Source organism: Lynx canadensis, chromosome A2 (assembly GCF_007474595.2).
Source record: "Lynx canadensis isolate LIC74 chromosome A2, mLynCan4.pri.v2, whole genome shotgun sequence".
NCBI lineage: Eukaryota > Metazoa > Chordata > Mammalia > Carnivora > Felidae > Lynx > Lynx canadensis.
The window spans coordinates 73,713,899-73,723,720 of NC_044304.2; the positions used below are offsets into that span (position 1 = coordinate 73,713,899).

The 9,822-nt window shown below is 39.5% G+C and overlaps 1 protein-coding gene across 1 annotated transcript; it reads right to left on the reverse strand.

The window, feature by feature from the left end:
- Positions 1 to 3,596: 3,596 nt before the first annotated feature.
- Positions 3,597 to 7,775, reverse strand: YAE1 (YAE1 maturation factor of ABCE1). Its single transcript, XM_030307718.1, has 3 exons — positions 7,619 to 7,775; positions 5,973 to 6,094; positions 3,597 to 4,196 (listed from the first exon to the last, which is right to left on the reverse strand). Exons 1-3 carry the CDS (start codon positions 7,745 to 7,747, stop codon positions 3,767 to 3,769), a joined length of 681 nt encoding a protein of 226 aa, XP_030163578.1. The 5' UTR covers positions 7,748 to 7,775; the 3' UTR covers positions 3,597 to 3,766.
- Between the last annotated feature and the right edge of the window lie 2,047 nt (positions 7,776 to 9,822).

Here is a 9,822-nt window from a genome sequence, read left to right on the forward strand (position 1 = left end):
GGAAGGAAGGACGTGGAATAATGTATTCTGGGAAGAAGAGTCAGCAGTGAGTAAGTTTAGAAGTTGGGAATTGTCCATAAAGCAGAGAGTATTGTTCATAAAGAAGCGTAATGTGCATGGTGGAGCGGGAGGCATGATGGGAAATCAGACTGACAATGCAGCTTAGGTCCAGAAATGAAACTCAAGTTTATAACTTATCCAATAGAAAAAAAGGGAAGAGGTATAGGCTCTAAACTCTAGAAGGAAACTGTTCAGGTAGATAATGGTGGCAGTGGAGCACGAACAGGAAGAGCACTAGATTGGAGGTACTGACATTAGTGATGAGGCCAGTGCAAAGGTTAATTAAAATCCAGTGAATAGAAAGGTGGCCAGATTCAAGGTATGTTCTAAAGATGCAAAAACTCCCAATTGGAAGTAGGGTATGACAGCAAAGGAAAGAGAAAGACTTAAACATTTCTAGCTTTTACAAACATCCAGTCATAAAATCAATGTCATGGGGATGTAATGTAAAGTGTGGTGACTATAATTAACAACACTGTGTTGTATATTTGAAAGCTGCTAAGAGAGTGGATCTTAAAAGTTCTCTTTACAAGAAAAAAAACTGTATGTATGGTGATGGATGTTAATTAGGCTTATTGTGGTGACCACTTTGCAATATATACAAATATTGAATCATTGTACTGTACACCTGAAATATACTATATTTTGTATCAATTATATCTCAATTAAAAAAAAAGGTTCCTAGCTTTGAGTAAACAGAGATGACATTAAAAGACTGAAAATATGAAAGGCAAAGCAGTTTGGGATGGGAGGGAGGAGAGAAGATTGAAAGGAGGTGTTTTAGACATGTACGGCTAAGCCACTGAGACGGGCAAGAGAGACTGCAGTTGGAAATACAGGTCTAGGGCTTGGGAGAGAAACAGGGGTTGTAATATTAGCTTTAGGATTATAATCGAAACCGTGGGAACAAAGGAGATGATCTGGTTAGAGTACAAAGACAAAAAAAGGTCCAACAATGAAATTCTGTGGAATCCTCAGGCAGGTAGAGAAGGGGACTTAGCAAAATGATAGGCAACAGTGAGAGAACAGAAGAAACAGTGCTGCTGCAGAAGGCCGTGGAGGGACGGTCATCATGTTCAGGGATGGAGGAGACAACTCATCGAGGGGCAGTTCTGGGACTTCAGCTGTAGGTGACCCTAGCAAAAAAGCAGTTTGAAGCTGAGGAGTGAATGGGGAGAAAGCAATCAGGGAGCGACAGCAGACTCCTCTTCCAGGGGGTTTGCTGGGAGAAGTGTGGGACAGCAGATGCAAGAAGGGCAAACTATGCGGGTGAAGTATCGTCATGGCGAAGATTTGAGAACTTCTGTAGAGCAAAAGGCCTGATAGTTTATTAACAGAGCATAGGACATTTACTACATCCATTGGTCTGAAATTAACAAGATTATTAAAACACGTTAAGGACTATTCTTATATATATCTGCATGTCCCTCTTAGACAGGAACATAAAGCTTTAACTTTAATTTGGAGATGGGGAAGAATCCCAACTTGGATTTGTTTCAAAGCTTTTGTTTTGATGTACCACAGAAGCAGTTAACAAGCAGTGCTAAGGATATAACTGAGATAAGGATGCAGGTAGGTAACTTCAGCTGCCCACTTCCTGCTTGTGTATCACAAACATTTTGGTGGCCTCAGCAGCTCTAGCAACTGAAATGTCCAAAAAGCAGAGTATTGTGGACTCTCCCTCCCATTAAAACAAACAAAAAAGCTCTGGGTATTTCAGCATCTAGAAATTATTTAAGGTGAAAATCCTGTTTGTAAGGAAGCCACATCACTCAGGCCTAATGTATGGGTTTTGGGCCTTGAGTGTCGGGCTGTGCCCACTCTGGGGCAGTCTTGCTTTACCATTATGGTCGGCTAGGGTCCTTCATGACAAGAACTGGCAGGCCTATAGCAGAGGTGTCAAAGCAAAACACATAATGCGAGCAAGGTTTCTTTCCCTTACTCACGTTCATTGAACACAGGTATAATAAGCATACCATTAATACTCCTCTGCAGTCCACAAACTTGTCTTTAAAAGGCAAAGCAATTTTAAGAGATGTTTTTGACCAACAGCCCCATCCACTCAGCTAATTCTCTTGATTTCCCTCTTTATGAACATCTGCACAAAAACACCATATTATCAATGGTGGCAAGGGGTGTTATCTTCAGAGAACCTTAGCAGGGTGAGCCCAGATAAAATCTCAAGGTTTATTGCACTTGTGAAATTTTCACTCAGGGTGACTTTCTTGAGAGGCATCATTAGGGATGGAAATTTCATATCTAATATGCAGGGCAGAACAACACTTTCAGACTTAGAGACTGCTTATAATATTCCATGTGGATTTGAGATTTTGGCTGTATCCATAAACACAGAAAAGAATATGTAACAAGACAAATTAGTAAATTTCTGAAATAGTGTTTAATCTAGAGAGATATAAGCATTTTTTTTTAAAGGTGATGTCAAATGGTACTTGGTTATCTTTAGCATGTTTTAGAAATCCTAAAACAGTATACGGTCTTTTTATTTTTAACTTACTATTATTATTTTAAAAACATTTTAAGTAATCTCTACACCCAGTGTGGGGCTTGAACTCACCATCCCTAGGTCAAGAATCACATGCTCCTCTGAGCCAGCCAGACACCCCAGTATATGGTCTTCTGACTTCAAATTTGTTGCTTTAATTTCTCATTTTCTATGAACTTTCAGGAGGTGGTAAGATCTCAATAGAATATTTTATTAATCTCTTGAAAGATGTTGGATTCTCCATCTTAGTATGCCTGTCTTTTAGAGTAGATACTAAATATAAATACTGGTGAAAAAGCAATTGAGGCCATTGACAAAGGTCAATTATTCGGATGCCTTTGACGGCAGGCACCTCACACAACTTTGTGTTTTAGGCCAAGGAAGTGCTGAAAATTCCTTTCCTGATTTTATATGCTTAGGTCCTAGAGCAAAAGCTTGATCTAATTTTGTCTATGCTAGACAAAGAATATTGCTACGAGGTAATACAGAAGTCAGTGGTTTCAGTGTTTTACTACTATGTGAACATGTGAGACAAACTGCAGTTTAGAAATAATCTGGCACATTGCTGGATAACACAACTCCTAACTCATTAATACTTGGAAAAACTAAGTAGGTACTTTGAACATGAAATATATTTTGTATTTTCCATAGAATTGTATGGCCTTGCCTTTAACACAAAACTAAAATGAATTTTAGTAGTTTTTAAATCATCAGTATAAACATTTCTTCAGTTTCTTATACTTATAGCCTCTTAATTTCAATATATATATTTCTATACACCTATGTGTGGCTATTTACAGTGTTATCCACCAGGCTATTTAATGGTAACTTTGGTCTGATTAATTGGTGATACTGTCCTAATCACCTGAGAGTGACAAGAGGAGAAAGCAGAGCTAGGTCCTTACAAAATGCATTTGATTGTTGTTCAATTTGCTAATGAGTCTGAAAATGCCTGATTTTGATCCGAAACTCGTCGCAACTAGAGTTTCTGACTGTACCTTAAAGTACATAAAAATTACCAGTGACAAAGAAAAAAAGCTCTTATTACATTTAATAGTGTTAATTTTGAAGACATTTCAAACTTCCACACAAGTGATGTGTTCCATGTAGAAACCACTACAAATTTTGGTTAGTTTGTTAAGAAACAAAGTGTTCCAACAAATGTTCTCAACATTACTTTCATTAGAAACATGAAGAGAATTTTTATAATTGTTTGAGGTGCTGTAATACATCAAGTGATACCCCCAGCTGTTTGACCAAACTGGCTGTCTGTTCTAAAATCCATGTGAGGCTTGGGTTTTCAGAATGTGGCTGCTCCTGTATTCTACAACATTCTAGAGATGAACAATCTGCCTCACTAAGACTCTTGCCACAGTTTTTGTGAAGCTCAGCATTATTTTCACAGAGTCTTTCATCTTTACCTTCATCCATCTTTTTCTCAGCTGGAGCTACATGACCAAGGTCCATATCCTGAATAGAGTCCAATAAATCTACCACATGGGGCTGAGACGTGATTGATTTCAGATGTTTGAGCACATACTCTTCACACTGGCCAACTGCATCCAGAAGACTATTTATTTTACTGATCAGAGCTGAACCATTATCATGAAGGTGACACCAGGAGAGCAAAGCACTGAATGAAAATATAAACAAGAGTTAAACAGGAAAAAAAATGAACGAATCAGAGGCTTTTTGAATTTCTGATGCTAAACCCTACATGCTTCTTTTCCACATAACACCATGCAAAAAGAAATCAATGATGCAAGTCAGAATCAGGAAAGTAATGGTAAAATGGATTTTAAAATATATAAAGACATTATCTTTTGATAAAAATTAAACAACTGGAGTAACCATTTAGACTGCTTATAATTCCTAAGACCTCTTTCACAATTCCATCCACTTTTCTTGATTTTAGGTTTTCTCTTTGTGACTGTGTAGCTTCCACTTAAAAGGGATGCAACTCAGAGAAGAGATCACAAAACTTAGTTTCTCCTTTAACGACATCCAACAGTTTCTGGACTAGTGATTCTCAGACTTGGATATCCATTAGAATCACCTGGGGAGCTCTTAAAACTGTCAAGGTCTAGGTCACATCCAAGACGAATGAAATCAGAGTCTCAAGCTTCCCAACTGATATCAAGGTGCAGCCAAGGTTGAAAACAATTGTTCCAACCATATAGGTGCTTCCCATCAAAACACTGCGGGGCAGGAAAAAAGTTCTGAGGCAACTTCTCTTTCCCAACTTTGTTATAGAATAGACCCTGTTTGTTGAGCTAACAACTTTCTTGAAGAAGGTTAAGAATTCTTCTAGTCCTAACAAATATTTTTCTTTATTTTTCTAGTACAGACAGTACTTTTTGTTTTCTGCCATTTCAGATCGTTCAGGTAATCATGACATAAAATAATGGTTGTTGTGAAAAGTAGTCATGTTTTAAAAATGTAATCAATTGATGCAAAAGATTTAGCAATAAGTTTTCTGAGATTATAAAAGATTTAACTTGATGTAAAATGAGTACTTGATCATTTTCCCACCGTAGTAGACTCTAAATTCTGATATCTGATAGTTGAATTTTCTAAAAGCTCAAAAAATGAAATTTTTGTTTTGATGACTTATTTTCTACTCTTTTTAATTTTTTTTTTTTTTTTTAAAGAGAGAGAGGGGGGAGGGGCAGAGGGAGACAGAGAATCTTCAGCAGGCTCCATGCTCACTCCTGAACCCAACGTGGAGCTAGATCTCATGAGAGATCTTGACCTGAGCCAAAATCAAGAGTTGGCTGCTTAACTGACTGAGCCACCCAGGTGCCCCATTTTCTTCTCTTTTAAAAATTAGTGATTCTTTGAAAATTTTATGTTTTGTTTGTTTTTTTTTTTTTCTATAGAGGACAATTTAAAAGGTATACAACGTCAGAGAAGACAAGCCTATCATGCTCCTAGCTCCATGTGCCATCTGACTACCTGGCCCTGACATATGCCATTATTACTATGGAATCGTGACAGGTATCCAATGTTCAGCACTAAGATAAACGGAATTATTTCCCTCTCTATTACCAGTTATAATTCTCATCATGTAATTCTAGTCTAGAAGTCTGTCATATTGTGTTCTGCCACATGTGAAGATCTTTTAAATTGAGATACAGTTTAGTGGTAGTTCAGTAGCAAAAAATATCCACCTTCCTATCATTTCCTTGCAATAAAGGACCACACCTGACTCACATACTAAAGTGGATGAAGTGATGATTTTTGACTTTTTGAAGGCAATAGTATTCTATACTCTGCAGTACTCTTTTGTGGATTTAACATTAGGAAAACCACTTCAGTTCAAATACTTTATTTTTACCTACGACTTTTCAAAAGTCCTCCAGTAGTATTGAGGCTAAACTGACTCTCAGCATTTAAGTTACAAAATTACCTCAATGTTCCTCTGAGTTGCCCGTAGTTTATAATCACTTCTGCACCTTCCTTATAACCTTGATTGAAGCCTTGTTGAAGAGTAACTGCTTTGCCCGCATCTATTCCATCTCTGTAACCTTCCTAAAAATAAATAACGAAGAACTGTGGCTGTGATTAACACCACGTGAACCACTATAGGTTTCTCTAGAAAGTCATAGGACCAATTTAGAAAACTGATGAAACAGGCCTTCACTATTTACTATTTAACATAATGGTTCCATAACAAATGACACAGTCACACAACCAAAGCAGACAATGCTTCTCATAAAAGTTTATTATTGGCCTATCTCACTGCTGAAGTCTAGACTTACTTGGCACATTTAAAAATAATGATTCCTACACAGTTAAAAAAAAAAAAAACCCTATTAAAAATGGCTTCACAGGGGCGCCTGGGTGGCTCGGTCGGTTAAGCCGCCGACTTCGGCTCAGGTCACGATCTCACGGTCCGTGAGTTCGAGCCCCGCGTCGGGCTCTGTGCTGACCGCTCAGAGCCTAGAGCCTGTTTCAGATTCTGTGTCTCCCTCTCTCTGCCCCTCCCCCGTTCATGCTCTGTCTCTCTCTGTCTCAAAAATAAATAAACGTTAAAAAAAAATTAAGAAAAAAAAATGGCTTCACAGAAAGGAAAATGAGAGAGTTACATGTCTGACCCCTAGGCAGCCTTGACTGATGTGACAAGGCAGGGCAGTAAAGAGGTTATCAAAGGTCTTCAACAATGAACTCAACTGGGTTCGCAAAAAAAAAGAAAAGTGTGATTTTAGAAATTTTTCTTGATACCTAAATTCAAATAAACTGCAAACTCTCTGTGGGCAGGGATTTTGTCCAGCATCTTCAATGGTGCCACAGCGCTCAAAAGATGATCACTACTGACTGGTCCAGCCCACGCTTCACATAAAGCATTTCTGAAACTGGTAACAAGGTTGTTGGGCTAAGCAAACATTTTCCTGATACATTAAGGGCAGATCAGGGGCGATTTAATGGTTGGCAATGATATTAGGTGTAAATCAAACTCGCCATGGGAACTAAGCTCTGAGTGCTCCAACTGGAAATTGGGGATGTGGTATTAAGCTTAGTTTCAGTGAATAATGAGGCAAATGAGATACGGGTAATTCACACCTAACAAATAAGAAAGAAACCAACTTCAGTATTCCCTCACCTAGCCACCAGTAGCTTCCCTTCATCGCTCTTCGTTATTCTTAAGTTCACTTTTTCCATATGTCTTGATTAATACCACTCCTAACTTTACGCTCTTCACCCCTTCAAGCAACCCAGGTAAAAAATGTCCTTTGACAGCCATAATTAGCAATAGTCAGTGTATACGTTTCTCCCCCACCTTCTCTGTGATCCTCATCAAAGTCCAGACCAAGTTTATTTTGGTCTGTTTCCAGCGTCTAACGCGCCCGGTGGTTTCACACGGCTTCAAGTAACCCCACTGGAAAATCCTAGCAGGACGCGGGCCGGAGTGGAAGGCAAGGGGGTGGGGAGGGCAGCGCCGGGCCAGGCTGCGACCACTGTGCCTCTACTCTCGAGACCCTTACTCCTGACAACTCTGCGCCCGTCTCCCCCACAACCCGGCATAGCTTCCCCGCTCCCGCCACGCAGCTTTACTTTCACTCGTCTCAGCATGTGGCTCTGCCATTCCCGCTGCACCAGGAGCGACTCGTCCGCTTCCTCGTCAAACACGTCCCCCTCTTCTCCGGGACCCTGGACCAAGGGAGTACTTTGAACCCACGACATCACCGAGGCAACCACCGCCGGAAGCGCCAGCAACTCCTTCCGGTCCGAGGGACCGGGCGAAGGCTGCGGGTCTTCCCTCAGCTGCTGCGCATGCGTGTGTGGTGTTGGGTGATGTCGGGTGAGTCCCGGTTGCCGCTTGTGCGTTTTGCGCTTGGGAGCTGGGGACTCCTTCAGTGGACCCAGAGTGTCGGCGAGCGCCTGTTGTGGGCGAGGCAGATTCCTGCCTCGCGGGACCCGTCCGCCCTTGGCCTGTGCGGAGGGCAGCCAGGACGCTCAGTGAAACACTGCGTTCCCACTGCGGTCCCGACGGCGTTGTGGGTTTTGGGGCCCCGCGCGTCGGTGAAACCCTTGGAGGTAGTTAGGCGGATTGGCGATTACTGGCCAAGGACTCTCTCACTTTTAGAAGCCTCCTCAGTACGTTGTAGGGATTTGACAGCCCGACGGTTTTTGTTAGAAGCAAAGGACAATAAGGGCCGAAAAGTTAGCTAGTGCGGCCATTTTGGGATCATTACGTATAAAGAGTACATTTATGAGACGAATACATCTCTCATGGATTCACGGTATCCTTCACTGGCTCGCGTTCCGTCTCGCGTGCCCTATTGGCTGGGTGAGGACAGAGACTTGTTTACGTAAACCCAGCACTGGCACGGTTCTGACACGTGGTAGATGGTGAAGCATCTAAGATGTTAGTGAATGAATGGACACCAGTAGTTTTGCTTTTTTGCGTGGTGATGTGGCACGATCATTTATTTATTTAACGTATTTTGTATGTGTGTGTGCCAGGCACCGTTGTACCTTTTGGGATACATCAGTGAACGATAGACAAAACTTTCCAGCTCTCGTCCGCCTTACATTCATGTAGAATGGACAGGATAAACAGTAAGCACTGTATAAGTAAATTACGTAGTTTGTTATAAGATCATAAAGGATACCTGTTATGAAAAGGAATTAAAAAAATAAGCAAAGTAAGGGGAACCATGAGCATGTGTCTGAGAGTGGGTGGTGGTTTAGGTTATCATTTTTAAATGCTCAGAATTTTGCATTTTATATATATGCATACATATATAATAATGTACAGTAATTTATATAACTTACTTGGTAGGTCCATGTATAAATATAGAATGTGTAAAAACATTCTATACTTGGCTACATAAAATACCTTAATAAACTTAAAATCCCAGACATTTTATCTGGGTCATATTATCTGATCATATTATCTGATCATAATCCAACAAAATTAGTAATAAATAATAAAAAAAAGACTCCAAGAATTATAATAGTGGGCATTAGAAACACCTTTGTAAATAACATTTAGATCAAAGGGGAAATAAAAATTAAAATGACATACAGTAAGCAATTAAAATCTGAACACTTCCTACCAGAAAACATAGGACCAAATGAAACCTATACTGAAGCAATTCTATAGGCTTAAATATCTTTATTATTAAAGAAGAAAGAAAAAATACATAAATTTTGTTATATATCTTAATTAGCAACAAAACTAGTAAGAAAAGAATAAAGATATCAATTGGAATTAATAAAAGAGAAAATCCCCAAACTTAAATAAATCCTAAAGCTGGTTCTTTAAAGACACCAATAAGACAGATAACCTTTTTTTTTTTTTTTTTAAAGTAAGCTTTACACCCAATGTGGGGCTTGAACTCACTACTTTGAGATCAAGAGTTGAATGCTCCAGGGACTGAGCCAGCCACCCACCCTCAGTAATCCTCTTTTGACTTTGATTTAAGGAAAAAAAAACCAACAACACCAAAATTATACAAAAGAGAAAGGAGGCAATGATGCAGAAAGAAATTCCAGTGGTATACATTACTAACTGAAGTTCAAGAGCCACACATTTGAAAACCTAGGAGATGTTGAATGACTTTCTAATAAAAGTGACCCAGTAAGTAGAAAACAGGAAGAGACTAATTACCCTAGAAAAATTGGACATTAAATATCCGCTATAAAAAATAGCATGAAGACTTGACACACAGGCAAATGCCTTAAATCCTTTTTAATCTTTAAAGGACAATGGATAATTAAATATTTTTTACTCTCCTAGGGCAAAGAAAAAG